This window comes from Callithrix jacchus, chromosome 14 (genome assembly GCF_049354715.1).
Source record: "Callithrix jacchus isolate 240 chromosome 14, calJac240_pri, whole genome shotgun sequence".
In the NCBI taxonomy this organism is placed as follows: domain Eukaryota; kingdom Metazoa; phylum Chordata; class Mammalia; order Primates; family Cebidae; genus Callithrix; species Callithrix jacchus.
Window position 1 is genome coordinate 39,047,538 of NC_133515.1, and position 16,029 is coordinate 39,063,566.

The following is a 16,029-nucleotide window of genomic DNA, read 5'->3' on the forward strand; positions in this document are numbered from 1 at the left end:
TTTCGGGCATATAGTGACCTCGGGCGGCGGGTCGCGTCAGCCGGGCATGGCGGCATGGAGCCCAGCTGCGGCAGCGCCTCTGCTCCGCGGGATACGCGGGGTGAGCGCGGGCTGGGTCGGGGCTGCTCTCCCCGGGACGGGAGCTGCGGAGGGACCGTGGGGCCGGCAGCTGTCGGGGCTTGAGGGGCGCGCATGGCACCGGCCACTGGGGGCCTCCTCTTCCTTTCTCTCATTCATTCATTCATTCATTCATTCACTCAGCGAGTTCGGCATTCGAAATTTCAAGCTCCGGAGCGCTCTGGGGGAGCTCCCGAGCTGGGTGGAGTTTGGAGGTCAGGCGGACAGACACATAAACAGTCATAATACAGCGGGCACAAGGGAAAAAAAAAGATGATTTGCGGAGCGGAAGAGAGAAGTCATAGCCGAGGTCAAGGCGTGGGTGCAGGGGACTGCAGTGGAGCCGGGGCCTTGGGAAGGTCGACTGGGCCTCTGACCTTGATCCTATCCAGATCCCACACTACCGGAGCAGAACCCAAGCTGGGGACACTTACCACGCGCTCTCCTAATTACTCCCACTTTCTGATTCATCCTTTGCTTCAGTTCATACACTTCTCTTTCTTTTCATTTTCCATCTCCCCTGGACCTATACCTGCCTCGCCCGTGCATGAAGAGTTCTTCCACTGTGGTGACTTTGAGCTTGGTCAGTGATGATCTGGGTTGTCAGTTGATTATTCCACTAAAGGCCGCTGACCACAGATCTGAAAAGATGAAAGAAAGACTTCTCCCAAGGATTCTGCAACACTGACCACTCTCACCCCTTAGTGGCTGCTGATTCTGTCTGCCATCTGGTTACTCTTTGCCTTTTCCCCCAAGATTCTGCCCCCAGAAGCAGCTCCACCCCACCCTCACCCCCAGCAATCCTGTCCAGTCTCTCAACATTGAGTTTCTGTCCCTCCATACAGCAGGCAGACAATCACACCCTGGACCTTTCTCCTGACCTGTGTTTCAACTGCCTGTCAGACTTCTCTGCTGGGGCCCAGTAGTAGAACTGTCCCTAACTGAGTAGTTCTTCCCCTGCTCATTCATTCATCTATCCAACACCAAGTGCCTCCCCTGGGGTCAGCTCTGGGATGCTGCCCTACTCAGTTCTGGTCTGTAAGACCAGTGGTGAGAGAGCCAGTGCACAGCTCGTTTTAAAGGAGTTGCTCTGAGTTCTGTGACACAGGACCTTGCTCTGAGCTATCAGGAAGGACTGAGGGTTAGAGGGGTGGGAACATCAGCACCAGCATCCATGAATGGCCCTAGTGTCCTCCCACCTGTCATCCATGTCTAGTCAGGGACCAGCACCCAGTACTTCCTCCATTGTAATGCCTCTTCCTGACTCGCTCCAGAAGGCACTGTTTCCTGCAGGTTACTTTGGTACCATGAGCCTGGGTTCCATCACCTGGAGCCACATCATCTGTCTGACACAGTCCACAATCTTTAGCCTGGCATTCAAGACCTGCTATACTCCATTCCCAGTCTGCCTTTTCAGCATGAGCTCAGCCCAGCCAACTGACTGCCAACCAGTTTTCTGTTCCTTTACTCCTAAATGTTGACATGTTCCATTAGAAACAGGCTCCCTGGGTTGGGCGCGGTAGCTCACGCCTATAATCCCAGCACTTTGGGAGGTCGAGGTGGGTGGGTCACCTGAGGTTAGGGGTTTGAGACCAGCCTGGCCAACATGTGAAACCTCATCTTTACCAAAAATACAAAATTTGCCGAGCGTGGTGGCAGGCACCTGTAATCCCAGCTACTCAGGAGGCTGGGGCAGGAGAATAACTTGAACCCAGGAGGCAGAGGTTGCAGTGAGCCAAGACTGTGCCACTGCACTCTAGCCTGGGTAACAGAGCAAAACTCTTGTCTCAGAAAAAAAAAGAAAAAAAGGAAACACAGACTCCCTGTGGCAGCCACTGGGGAAGGGGTGTTGATGCCAGTGGTAAACAACCTACAGATCCTCCTTGTTCCTTCTTCAGGTCCTTTCATAGAATTCTGATGCTGCTCCTCAGTGAGAAGGAGCACATGATGAAGGATAGCTGGCTTATTGAGCATTGGGTTGTGAGGTCACATCCCACTGGGGAGAGTGAGACATGTTAATCAGGCCTAAAGTGGGGGTGTGGAATTTGGCCTCACCATCGGGGGCGATGGATGCCAGATGGCCTAGTGGGATGGATCTGAGGCAGGCTGTCCAGCTTCTCATCTTCTTAACCAGTTCAACCTTGGGTACATTACTGTGTGCCTCAGTTTCCTTACCTATAAAACTATCAGCATAATAGTATCACATGACATTATGAGGAATCAAGCATCTCTTGAATTAGGTTTGGGACTTCTTGTCTCTGGAGTCAAATTGAGTTATTAACAGTCATCCTAGGCTGGGCGTGGTGGCTCACGCCAGTAATCCCAACACTTTGGGAGGCAGAGGCGGGTGGATTACAAGGTCAGGAGTTCAAGGCCAGCCTGACCAACATGATGAAACATGGTCTCTACTAAAAATACAAAAATTAGCTGGGCGTGGTGGTGTGTGCCTGTAATCCCAGCTACTCAGGAGGCTGAAGCAGGAGAATCGCTTGAACCTGGGAGGTGGAGGTTGCAGTGAGCCGAGATTGGGCCACGGCACTCCAGCCTCAGCAACAGAGTGAGACTCCATCTCAAAAAAAAAAAAATCATCCTCTCCCTGTCATTAAAAGGTTATTCTGTGTTCTGGAGGGCTTACATGGACTCCTAATACTGCAGAGCCCCTCTGAATTAACCCGTGACAGTGCTGGCGAGGGCTCAGGGGCCTGCCTTACAGGGGAATGGTAGACAGGGGCCTGCACAGTGGCCCAGCTCGGGGGCAGCAGCATCTCCCTCTGCCCTGACCCTCCTCTCTGTTTTGTGGCAGCTTCCACTTCACTGTGTCCATCGGATGTTTGCCTCCCAGACTGAAGGGGAGCTCAGAGTGACCCAAATTCTCAAAGAAAAGTTTCCTCAAGCTACAGCTATCAAAGTCACTGACATTTCAGGTAAGGTTTTCTCTCATCCTTCCCACAGCACTTTGATAAGATATTGCCCTTTGGAAGGACAGAGGGCTAGGGGCTTGGAGGAGGGGACTTACTGCTGGTGAGTAGCTTCTCAAGATATGTTGCTGCTGGACAGATGGAGCTCGGCCACCCCCACCTGTTGATGGCAGTCAGGATTCAGAAACATCAGAGGGAAATTGAGGACAAGGCACAGCTGGGAGGACTCAAGGTTGCCAGCTTGGCTCAGCTCAGACAAAGTCCCTCTCAGTCATCCCAAAGCTCAGGTTCACAGTCTGTCATTTGACTTTAATAGGTTTTCCTTTAATTTTCCCCCATTCTGCTGACACCCTAGGATGTCAGAGCTGGAGTAGACCCCAGAAGGGTTTTGTGCAACTGCCTCATTTTCCCCAAGAGGAAACAAGCCCAGAGAGGCCAAAGGACCTGCCCAGCTCCTCATAGGGAAGAGATAGTAGAACTGAAACCAGAACCAGGACTCAGGGCAGACTCTGCCCTAAGCCCAGTTACCAGCCCCAGCCAGGCTCTGTCCTTCTCAGGCAGCCACTGGCACCTAGAAGTTCAGGCTGGCAGTGTGGAGAAGCAACTTCTGCACCCACAGGATGGGAAAGATAGGCCCTTTATACACACACACACACGCACATACACAGAATGGTACATGGTGTGGGCCGCTGGATAGGCATCAGCCTGAATCTCTCCATACCCAGAGGCAGCCTTTGCCACTCAGCATTGCCACAAGGGCTCACTGACTTTACTGAGAACATAACATTTCCAAGGATTGGGGAGAAAGTTTAGAAAGTAGATTTTATTCTGGAAGTTACAGGAAATAAATCAAACTAAAAATTTGCTGGGGGTTGGGCATGGTGGCTCACACTTGTAATCCCAGCACTTTGGGAGGCCAAGGCAGGTGGATCACAAGGTTAGGAGTTCAAGACCAGCCTGGCCAAGATGGTGAAACCCCGTCTCTACTGAAAATACAAAAATTAACCGGGTGTGGTGGTGTGCACCTATAGTCCCAGCTGCTTGGGAGGCTTAGGGAAGACAATTGCTTGAACCCAGGAGGCGGAAGTTACAGTGAGCCAAGATTGCGCCACTGCCCGCCAGCCTGGGTGACAGTAACACTGTCTCAAAAAAAAAAAAGAAAAGATCTGCTGGGGCCAGTGGCTCATGCCTGAATTCCAGCACTTTGGGAGACCGACGCAGGAGGATCACCTGAGGTCAGGAGTTCGAGACCAGCCTGGCCAACATGGTGAAAACCTGTCTCTACTAAAAATACAAAAAAAATTTAGCCAGGTGTGGTGGTAAGTACCTGTAATCCCAGCTACTTGGGAAGCTGAGGCAGGAACATCGTTTGAACGTGGGAGGCAGAAGTTGCAGTGAGCCACAATCGCACCACTGCACTCCAGCCTAGGCAACAAGAGTGAAACGCCATCTCAAAAAAACAAAAAAAAGATCTACTGGAATGGTACATCAGGTGAGGGCTCTGCAGAGGTCCCGGGGCAATGCTGAGGCCTTGATGTTACCAGGTCCTGAACTTGCCCCAAGCTCTGGCTCTGTGCAGTCCTAGACAGAGTGCAGAAGGTGAGGCTGAGAAGCTGGGTTTGACCAAAACTTGGGCTCCTAGAGCACATTATAAGAGAAGCAGAACAAAGCCTATTGAGTACATTGCACCTGTCATGCAACAGCCTGGCCGAGTTAATAGTGCAGAGGCCATTTTCTTGCCCATGTTATTTCATGCTAGAGCTGTGCATTTATTGTCAGTCGTCAGCACTAGCTCTCTAGCCAGGTGGAGGCAAAGCTCAGGCAGGGGGTGGATGGCTCACCAAGCTCTGCCTCGAGGGCTTCACCAAAAAGCTCTCCCCTAAAACCCAGGATGATGCATTGTGGACTCTGCAGTGCCAGAGACATCCCCAAGCAGCTCAATGCATGACATGTTGCTATGTCCCGGCTCTGGAGCTCCCCTGCTTCTTTTTTTTTTTGGAGACAGGGTCTTACTTTGTTGCCCAGGCTGGAGGGCAGTGGTTCGATCTCGGCTCACTACAGCCTCCGCCTCCTGGGTTCAAGCAGTTCTCCTGCCTTAGCCTCTCAAGTAGCTGGGATTACAGGCACTTGCCACCACGCCCCACTATTTTTGTAGTTGTAGTAGAGACGGGGTTTCACCATGTTGGTGAGGCTGGTCTCAAACTCCTAATCTTGTGATCCACCTGCCTGGCCTCCCAAAGTGCTAGGATTACAGGCATGAGCCCCTGGTCCTTTCTTTTCTTTGGATAACACAGTTTTCAAACCAAATTTTACTGTATTTTTGCACTTTAAAAATTTCTTTTCTTTCTTTTCTTTGGATAACACAGTTTTCAAACCAAATTTTACTGTACTTTTGCGCTTTAAAAATACTGATTGTTGGTCCTTTGGAAGGTGGAACACTGAAAGTCCATCCTCCTCATCTTCTTCCGTGGTGTTTATTGGCCTAGTAAGAGGAAATGCTCTACATTCCCTAGGCTGTCCATGCTTTGTGCCTTATTTCCTGCCCACAAGTGATAACCCCGGGTAGCGCAGCTGCCTCGCACAGGAAGAGCGCATTTTGTATTGTGGCAGCCTGTCCAGAGGAGCATGTGGTCAGACTGGAAGCCATGATCTTTTCCTAATGGTCTTAGCAACTTTCCTTTGTGCTGAATGATATTCAGTCCTTTGGATTGTAGAGTACTCCAAGGACATATGGAACCATGGCTGCCATGACTTAATAATTGAAATGCTTTTGAATCATGTTTATTTTAGGAGGTTGTGGGGCGATGTATGAAATTAAAATTGAATCAGAAGAATTTAAGGAGAAGAGAACTGTCCAGCAACACCAGATGGTTAATCAGGTCAGTAGAGGCAACAGTGCCCCTTGCCACTGGCCTTCAGCCTCCAAAAGGGCCTGCCAAGCAGACGTGGTGGTTTTTGCTGTCAGTTGCAGGAAAGAATAATGCAGTACCACAATCATGAAACAAGACCTGAGAAAAATAGAATCTGGGAGCATCTACATTGTGGCAAAAAGGAATTTAATTCAGAATTGAAGACAAGCCTCCCAATAGTGGTTTTGTATATCCTTGTATAATGCTACCAATGTTTACCGTTATTGTCACATGGTGATGATTATATCTAAACATAGACAATGCTAAAAGAGATATGTTTTTGTAGATTTAAAGAGGGTTTTTTGGCTTCTCTTTGAGACTGCTTTACAAGTGGGTCAGTTGATACGTGGCATGAGTGAGAATGGGTGCAGCTGCCCCAGACCCCGTGACAGAACCAGACTAAGTCTCATGTTAAATATTATCCATGTTGATTTTAATTTATACCGACGTTGACCCTTGTACCTGTACCTGTGAACTTGTCCCCTCACTGGGTGTGTTTGGCATCATTCTGGAAGGTCTTGATTGCCATTGTGAACTAGTGTTATTTTTGTAAAGCACAGCACTGATCACAAGCCTCTCTTTGGTGGCCTGTCATGCATCGAGTTCGGGTGTCCTAGACTGCCATTCACACATCTCCCCCGCCCTTCTCTGCACACACCCTCCCAGCCGGCCTCTGCCTGTCTCTCTCTCTCTCTGTCTGGGCCTTTGCCCAGATTGGACCTCCAGTGTCAGGATGCGAGTTCTCCAAAATGGAATGCCTTTCAGATACTAAAATTTAATCTAATGGGTAAGCCAATAAGAAAACACAAGGCAGCTCTCCTCACTGTCTGCAAACTCTCAAGAAATACAGGTTGGGCTCCTTCCATGTGTCCTTCCTTTGTTAGGTATGGGGGACACAGCCTGCCCTACACTGAGGCTGCTTTTGAGGGGGAATGAAAGACGAGTGACTGGGTTGTCTACTCAGGACAGTGTGAAGAGAGGCACATGTTGATGTAGGGGACCAGAGGACACCTTAATCCCAAGACCGTGCAGGTGACATTCCCCCAAACTGGGGGAATCACAGCCCTTCCCCACCCCAGACTGGTGCAGATTCCTCCCAGTGTTGGAGATGGCAGTGATGGTGATGGCAGTCACATTTATGGAATTCTTACTATGTGTTGGGCACTGTGGTTGTGCTCAGCATGTACTTTATCACTAATCCTCACAGCAATCCTTTGAAGAAGTACTTTCAGCTTCCTTCCCTGTGTTGGTCTCCTTTTCTCCTGCTGAAGATGGGCTTTTTCTCCTTGGTGGGAAATATGGGCTCTGGCCACCTCCAGTTGATATCACAGCATATTGGCCCATGAAACAAGGCTCCACTCTCAAAAGTCCCAAGGGAGATTCTGAGCGGCCCAATTTGAGTCATGTGTCACCTTAGTCCAATCATAGACTGGGCCAGAGGCACATAATGACTTCAGTATCAGACCAACTGCTAATTCCACCAGGAGTATACAATAAAGTGGAAAAGGAACTATTCCCCAAGAGAAGGAGATCACTAAACAGATGAGAAAAGAAAAGTGTCCACTCCACTGTGATGATCAGATTTGGCCTAGTATAAAAGGACGTTATCTCTTCCTCTGTACTGATGATAAACTTGAGAGGTCCAAGCCCTGCTCTGATCCTGTAACCTCTCTTTCTCCCAGCACTGCAGGGGCCAAATATCTTTTTGACTCTGATGGTTCCTTCAGATTTGGGCTCTGACACTATTTATAGCCTTAAAACAAGTCCCGTAAATAATTTGAAACTTTATTTCCTGCTCTGAAGTGACATTGGGGAATTTGTGCTAATTGGTATGATTTTAAAGAACAGCTCATTTTAAGGAATGCTTATTGCTTGAAATAATAAAATACAGGAAATAAACTAGAAGTTCTTTCGGGGACAGGTTGAAAAGTTATAATCCATTCATATAATAGGATACTATGCTGAGGCAAAGAAGAATGAGGACACCCATATATGCCTAATACAGAAAGATCTCCAAGACAGACGGTTGGGGGAAAAGCAAAGTATAGAGCAGGGGTGTCCAAACCTTTGGCTTCCTTGGGCCACAATGGAAGAAGAATTCTCTTGGGCCACACATAATATACACTAACATTAATGATAGCTGATGAGCTTTAAAACAATAAATAAATAAATAAATAAATCTCAAAATGTTTTATGAAAGTTTACAAATTGGTGTTAGGCCACATTCAAAGCTGTCATGGGCCATGGGTTGGACAAGCTTGGTGTAATGTGTTTGAATTGTTTACCATTTGCATTTTAAAAGGTCATAGGGTGGAATATTAGCTTGAATATGCCTGCTGAATATGTATTTTTAAATCCCTGAAAATATACACAAGAAACTGGCCTTCACGATGTCTCACACTTATAATTCCAGCACTTAGGGCAGCCAAGATGGGGAGATTGCCACAGTCCAGGAGTTCAAGACCAGCCTGGGCAACATAGTGAGACCCTGTCTCTATAAAAAATAAAAAATTAGCCAGGCATGGTGGCACATGCCTGTAGTTCCAGCCACTAGGCAGGCTGAAGCAGGAAGATTGTTTGAACCCAGGAGGCGGAGGTTGCAGTAAGCCAATATTGTGCCCCTGCACTCCAGTCTGGGCACTAGAGTGAGACTCTGACTCAAAAAAAGAAAAAAAAAAAGATACAAAAGAAACTAACAACAGTTCTCTTGGGAACAGGGGTGGAAACTGGGGAGATAGACAGGTGTAGGAGGGAGACTTCCCTGTACACCTTTTTTATACTTTTTGATCTTTATGTTAGATATTATTGATTTAAAAAAAGAAAAAATTGTTTTTCAAAAGAAGGAAAAATTGCTTGAACAAAGCACATACACAGTCTTCTTCAGATATAGAACTGTATAAAAATACTCTCAGAGAATTACTGTAATCAACATGAAATATACAAAAACTGATGATGCTGTTTTCTTATTTAGGCACTAAAAGAAGAAATCAAAGGGATGCATGGATTGCGGATATTTACCTCTGTCCCCAAACACTGACCACACCCTGGCTGCATTAATGCTGCTGCTTAAAACCTTGGATGAACTTGACTGACCCCATTCTTTCCTAGGCATTCGCCAAAAAATTTATATATTTTGCTCATATATATTTCCATATTACAATTATAGAAGATGTATAATCTATTTAGATGTTAATTAAAGAAAAACAATGAAGCTTTTGAAGGGTCATTAGTAATGCTTCAGGTTCCTTTATTTTGGCCAAATAAAATATGTCTTTATTTATTTATTTGTCTTTAGACAGCTGTCCTACAGAGAGAGAATGCAGTGCCAGCTTTTTGTCTTGTGAAGAGGTTTTCCTGTTTCTTCCCCTCCACAAAACTGCTCTGGTCTCTTCATCTTACTAAAACAAAGAAAAGATCCTTTACTATTGCTGTTCTTTTCTTTTTTTCCTTTATCATTCTTTTTTCCCACTCTAAACTTGTTTTTTTTTTGAGACAGATTTTCACTCTTGTTGTGTAGGCTGGAGTGCATTGGTGTGATCTTGGCTCACCGCAACCTCCACCTCCTGGGTTCAAGTGATTCTCCTGCCTCAGCCTCCCAAGTAGCTGGGATTACAGGCACGTGCCACACCTGGCTACTTTTTGTACTTTTAGTAGAGACGGGGTTTCTCCATGGTGGTCAGCCTGGTCTTGAACTCCCGGCCTCAGGTGATCCACCTGCTTCCGCCTCCCAAAGTGCTGGGATTACAGGCGTGAGCCACTGTGCCGGCTCCCCCTCTAAATATCCTACATGGATGATCTTGAAACCTCAATTTCTTATGCTCTGTAGTGGACTCTGAAGATTTGGGGGTGCCAGGATCCAAGTTCTTTTTCTGTGTTTGAAGATCCTCCATCCTTTGTTATTTGGTAGGAGACAAAGCCCACCTCCCACGACAGAAGCTGAAAAGGTTTGCTTTCCCTGCCTCCCTCACAGCTAAGTCACAGGCAGACGTTCCAGATTCAGCCAATCAGATGAACCTGCCCTGAACTTAGGAGCAAGTGACATTGAGGAGCAGGGACAGTGGGACATCCATTCCTGCTACAGCCGTGGCTACAATGTCTGGTGTTCTGGATGGTGGTGGTGGCAGCTGATTCCATGCTATAAGCTGCTGTCTCTGGAGTTCATGGCAGTGGTCATGGGGTCTGGGTCTGCAGTGTGATTTGGGCTCCAGCCACGGAGACTTCCTTGTCCCTGTGTCAGCAGCTGCCTTGCCAGTGTTCCCAGACATCTTTTAACTGCCCCCACAGCCTTTCACTAAATTATTTTCTGCTCCCATCAGCCAGTACCCCTGTTACCATGGCAGTGGGAGGTTGGCCATTCACTCCCCTCTCACCCTTCTCCTTCGCCTGTCATGGAACCGACCACCAGAGAGGTTAGGGGTCACGATTGGTTCTGAAGTTACCTCCCTAAGAAATGAGAGCATCAAGATATAACAACCTCGGGCCCCAGATTTCTGGGGGCAGAAAAAATTTCAAATATTCTGTTCATACAGTGTGCCCCCATTTTGTCATTTTAAAATAATCTTTATCTGCACAGTGGGGTTGGGAGGGATTGTTACCGGCCAGGGCAGAACTGCCTCTTAAAAGGAGTAGAGTTACTCAGTTGCATCAGAGCTGAGAAGGACGGGACAAAACTGAGAACTGTGCCTGAATCCCTGAGCCACCTCGAAACAGCTAGATATCCCAGGGCTGACTTTCAGGTGATGTGAGGAAGCACCCAAGCCTGGAGTCCCAGAGGCCAGCAGGAAGGCAGGGGTCAGTGAGAACGGAGAGAGCTCAGAATTAGACACACTGATTCCCTGTGTGGAACCTAGCTGCCTTTCTCTTAAGAGTGGGCTCGACATAGTGATCTAAAGAGCAGAATAAAGTGAAAGTGGCCTGCAGTTTTAGAGAAAACATCTAAGGAACAGTGGCTTTCTCCTCGTCCTCTCCTGTGGATTGTTCACTCGGGGGGAAGGCAGCCACCATGTTATGAAGACACTCAAGCAGCCTGCATAGAGGCCCATGGTGAGAAACAGGCCTTTTACCAACAGCCAGCATGGAAGGAGGCCATCTGCCAAGACAAGAGCCATGTGGGTGAGCCACCTTGGAAGTGGGTCCTTCGGCCACAGTCAGGCCATCAGAAGACTGCAGCCCCAGCTGGCATCCTGACTCGGCTGAGCCACTCCCCAGTTTCTGACCAAGAGAAACTGCGAAATACATATACATGTTTGTTGTCTTAAACCACTGTTTTGGGTTACATTTTTATGCAGCAATTGATAATTAATATATTTGTCCATTACTGAAGGAACATAGGGGCCTCTCACTTATTGAGAAGGGTTGAAGAGCCAAACTGCAGGCTGGGTGCAAGTGGCTCACACTCGTAATCCCAACACTTTGGGATGCTGAGGTGGGTGGATCCCTTGAAGTCAGGAGTTTGAGACCAGCCTGGCCAACATGGTGGAACCCCATCCATCTCTACTAAAAATACAAAAATTAGCCAGGCATAGTGGTGTGTGCCTGTAGTCCCAGCTATGCGGGAGGCTGAGGCAGGAGAATTACTCCAACCTGGGAGGCGGAGGCTGTACTGAGCCAAGATCGAGCTACTGCACTCCAGCCTGGGTGACAGCCAGACGATCAAAAAAAAAAAAAAAAACGAAACAGCCAAACTGCAGAAAGGACAGGGATCCAGCTAAGAGTCAGGGACACCAGTGCTACTGGGTCTCCCCTCATCTCCTGTTTGTTCCTCTCTGCAGATCAGCTTTATTATCTCTCACTCTAGATTGGCATCTGCCATCCAGTGGTGATTTGACTACCAGTAGCTCTTAATTTTTCATATTTTAAAGTCCAGGCCAGCCAGATGTGGTGGCTCATATCTGTACTCCCAACACTTTGGGAGGCAGAGATGGGAGCATCACTTGAGCCCAGAAGTTAGAGACCAGCCTGGGCAACAAGTACCCTGTTTCTACAAAAAATAAAAATAAAAAAGCCAGTTGTGATGACATGCACCTGTAGCCCTAGCAACTCTGGAGGCTGAGACAGGAGGATTGCTTGAGCCCAGGAGTTCGAGGCTGCAGTAAGCTGTGATCATGTCACTGCACTTAGCCTGGATGGCATACAGTGAGATCCTATTCAGGCCATGGGGAGAACAAGCTTTCAAGTTCCCAGGAAGGCCTCTGATTAGCTCATCTTGAATCAGGAGCCATCTGGACTAGCCAGCTGGAGTCCAGGGGTCATGTAAAATTGCAGTCTCTAGCTGGACTCTGGCTTGAGGTGGAGGGAGGAGGCCTTACCCAAAAAAGAGGGGGTTCTATTCTTACAAGAAGAGGCTGGGACAAAGCAGCAGATGTTCTTGACTGGAGGAAAAGGTAAATGTGGTTTTGTGGGCCAAGCCACCTAGGAATCTCTGGATACCAGAAGATGGGGGACTCTTCCGCTCTGCCCCTCCTCCACCCAGGGAACTCTTCGGGCTTGTGAAATGTGTCACCCCCTAAATGCTTCTAAATCTAGAAACAAGTAGGGCCTCCCCACACACCCAGTTTTTCTTCCTGCAAAGTAAAAGGCAGGTTGGGAGAGGAAATCCAGGTTTTCTTTTCAATTGACTGATTAGACAAGGAGAAGAACGTGTTTAATCCCAGTGGCCAGAGTATAGCATTGCATCAGATGCAGCCACTTCCTAGCTATATGATTACGTGCTGCTTGTGGAAAATGCTGGGTTCACATGAGATGTCTTCTGAGCTCAGTGTCCTTTTAAAAACAGTGTGCAGTTTTCCAGTGAAAACTCCAAAGTGCCCTGAGGTGCCTGATGAATGGGTAAGTCAGTGTAAGGGAAACCACCTGCTCCACAGCCTTCCCCTGGGCACATTTTGTTCCTGGGTTCCTGTAGTGCCCCCTCAGCCCTGGTTATGCCACCTAACTAGCAGTGTATGGGAGGACAGGGTGGCCAGCAACCTGGGACAAGACCTTAGGCTGCAAAGCCCCACCCAGACACAGACTGGTTAGGAGCCAATGGTTCCAGTTCCCCTTCTTGGGAATCCAGAGTGGGAAGGGTGGTGGATGACCCTCCGAGACAATGGCTGCTGGAGCACCCAGGGCAAACAGACCTGGGAATCCAAATAGGGAAGGGCGGAGAGGATGGACTGGAGAGGCTGAAGCTGAACAAATGGACTGAGATGGTCATGAATGAAGGGGCGTGACAAGAACGTACTAAGAGAAAGCAAGCACTGAAATAAAGAAGTTACAGTGATTCCCATTCTGGCTGCAAATTCGAATCACCTGGGATAGTTACAAGTATCCCTGCCTGGGTCCCTGCCAAGTTTAAAAGGCTCATTAGTGAGGGAGGAGGAGAGCAGAGGCACGGAGACCAGGTAAGTCGCCGTACAGGTGGGCTCTCTTCCCTATCCCCTACCAGCCCCCACCCCAGGCCTGCCCTGCCCACCGCAGTTCCCCTCCGTCCAGTCCCTTTTCCCTCGACGGAGCTACTGCACATCCATTAATTCACCTGCTTGCCTCCACCTGCTCACCTATTTGCGGGGAACTGCCCCCCAACCCCTAATGTCGCGGGGTGAACAGCGGGAGCACTCCTAGGCAGCCAGAGCCCTGGCAGGCCCGACGCGGCCTGCGCACAGGAGGTGCTTGCCCAGGAAAATGGTCGCAGCCGGCAGTGGTCAGTTAATCCTCTCATCAGAAAGCAGCACGAGGAATCTGCGGTCCCATCGGCCGGCTCTATCCACAGGGTGCACCCTAGCATAGAGAAGGTGGAGGTGGAGGGACGGGAGGGGGTTCCGCCACCCTCAGTCCCCGGCTTCAGACGTTGTTGGGGAGCAGCAAGCGCGCCCCAGTCTGCGCTTCCTTGCCACGACTCTGCAAGAAATGTCGTTTACGTAAGACACTCGCTCGCAGTTCACGTTCGCCAGAGGTGGCTTGTGAGCTCCAGTTGCCTTCTTCGGGCCGCCTAAAGGAGCGCAACCCGCAGCGCGCGCACTCTTGCACTCCCTGACTAATCACCCAACATTGTGCCTCATTGGCGCTAGCGGTGCTGGTCCAGCTGTGCTAGGTGTCAGCTCTTAGGTGTCTACCCTTAGGCACCTCATTCCAGGAAGCTGACCTCGTTTCTTAACTCCTGGTAAGATACCCTGTGGCTGTGAATTTAAAAAAGCACTTGTGTAAGTTAATTTTTCTGTAAAGAAAAGGTATTGATTAGAGTGGTAGATGAGAGAGTACACCTAAAAGATGCCCGACAGATTCTTTTTGTTGTTGTTGTTATACTTTAATTTCTGGGGTACATGTGCAGAACGTGCAGGTTCGTTGCATAAGTATATACGTGCCATTTGTTGCATACATCACCCCGTCATCTACGTTAGGTATTTCTCCTAATGCTATCCATCTCCTTTGCCCTAACCCTCTGCCATCCCTCCCTCAGTCCCCCAGCGCTGACAGACCCCAGTGTGTGATGTTCCCCTCCCTGTGTCCTTGTGTTCTCATTGTTCAACACTCACTTATCAGTGAGAACATGCGATGTTTGGTTTTCTGTCCTTGTGTCAGTTTGCTGAGAAGTTTCCAGCTTCACGTCCCTGCAAAGGACATGAACTCATCCTTTTTATGGCTGCATAGTATTTCATGGTGTATATGTGCCATATTTTCTTTGTCCAGTCTATCATTGATGGGCATTTGGGTTGGTTCCAAGTCTTTGCTATTGTGAACAGTGCCGCAATAAACATGCATGTGCATGTGTCTTTATAATAGAATGATTTACAATCCTTTGAGTATATACCCAGTAATGGGATTGCTGGATCAAATGGAATTTCTATTTCTAGATCCCTGAGGAATCGCCACACTGTCTTCCACAATGGTTGAATTAATTCACATTCCCACCGGCAGTGTAAAAGCATTCCTATTTCTCCATATCCTCTCCAGCATCTGTTGTCTCCTGACTTTTTAATGATCGCCATTCTAACTGGGGTGAGATGGTATCTCAATGTGGTTTTGATTTGCATTTCTCTAATGACCAGTGATGATGAGCTTTTTGTTTGTTGGCTGCATAATGATGAGATTTTTTTTTTTAACATGTTTGTTGGCTGCATAAATGTCTTCTTTTGAGAAGTGTCTGTTCATATTCTTTGCCCATTTTTTGATGCTGTTGTTTGATTTTTTCTTTTCTTTTTTTTAGAGAGACAGGGTCTTCCTATGTTGCCCAGGCTGGAGTGCAGTGGCTATTATTCACAGGCGCAATCCCACTGCTGATCAGCACAGGAGTTTTGACCTGCTCTGTTTCCATCCTGGGCCAGTTCACCCCTCCTTAGGCAACCTGGTGGTTCCCCACTCCTGGGAGGTCACCATATTAATGCCAACCTTAATGCAGACACCTGATTGGCATAGCGCACTACAGCCCAGAACTCCTGGACTCAAGTGATCCTCTAGCCTCAGCCTCCCGAGTAGCTGGGACTACAGCGCCACTGTGCCCAGCTTTGTTTTTTTCTTGTAAATTTGTTTAAGATTATTTGTAGATTTTGGATATTAGCCCTTTGTTGTAGATTCTGGATATTAGCCCTTTGTCAGATGGGTAGATTGCAAAATTTTTTCCCATTCTGTTGGTTGCTGGTTCACTCTAATGACTGTTTCTTTTGCTGTGCAGAAGCTGTGGAGTTTAATTAGATCCCATTTGTCTATTTTGGCTTTTGTTGCCATTACTTTTGGTGTTTTATTCAAGAAGTCCTTGCCCATGCCTGTGTCCTGAATGGTATTGCCTAGGTTTTCTTCTAGGGCTTTTATGGTGTTAGGTCCTATGTTTAAATCTTCAATCCATCTGGAGTTAATTTTTGTATAAAGTGTAAGGAAGGGAGCCAGTTTCAGCTTTCTGCATATGGCTAGCCAGTTTTCCCAACACCATTTATTAAATAGGGAATCCTTTCCCCATAGCTTGTTTTTGTCAGGCTTGTCAAAGATCAGATGGTTGAAGATGTGTGGTGTTATTTCTGAGGCCTCCGTTCTGTTCCACTGGTCTGTATCTTTGTTTTGGTACCAGTACCATGCTATTTTGATTACTGTAGCCTTTGTATTGTAGTACAGTT

The 16,029-nt window shown here is 48.0% G+C and overlaps 1 protein-coding gene across 3 annotated transcripts; it reads left to right on the plus strand.

Moving 5' to 3' along the window:
* Positions 1-15: 15 nt before the first annotated feature.
* Positions 16-9,151, plus strand: BOLA3 (bolA family member 3). Of its 3 annotated transcripts, none has more exons than XM_002757625.7 (4): positions 16-100; positions 2,921-3,041; positions 5,826-5,914; positions 8,916-9,151. In XM_002757625.7, the coding sequence occupies exons 1-4, from the start codon at positions 47-49 to the stop codon at positions 8,979-8,981; spliced, it is 330 nt and encodes a 109-aa protein (XP_002757671.1). In that variant the 5' UTR covers positions 16-46; the 3' UTR covers positions 8,982-9,151. The 3 variants fall into 3 exon arrangements, with proteins under 3 accessions (XP_002757671.1, XP_078205167.1, XP_017819719.1); XM_078349041.1 differs by lacking the exon at positions 8,916-9,151 and adding an exon at positions 6,001-8,123; XM_017964230.4 differs by lacking the exon at positions 5,826-5,914.
* The last annotated feature ends 6,878 nt before the right edge of the window (positions 9,152-16,029 follow it).

Bases quoted from the DNA above. Each gene is read 5' to 3' on its own strand.
- BOLA3 (XM_078349041.1), top strand. From the start codon at position 47: ATGGCGGCATGGAGCCCAGCTGCGGCAGCGCCTCTGCTCCGCGGGATA. The intron at 3,042-5,825 runs GTAAGGTTTTCT...TGTTTATTTTAG, and splicing joins CAAAGTCACTGACATTTCAG to GAGGTTGTGGGGCGATGTAT. The intron at 5,915-6,000 runs GTCAGTAGAGGC...TTTTGCTGTCAG, and splicing joins AACACCAGATGGTTAATCAG to TTGCAGGAAAGAATAATGCA.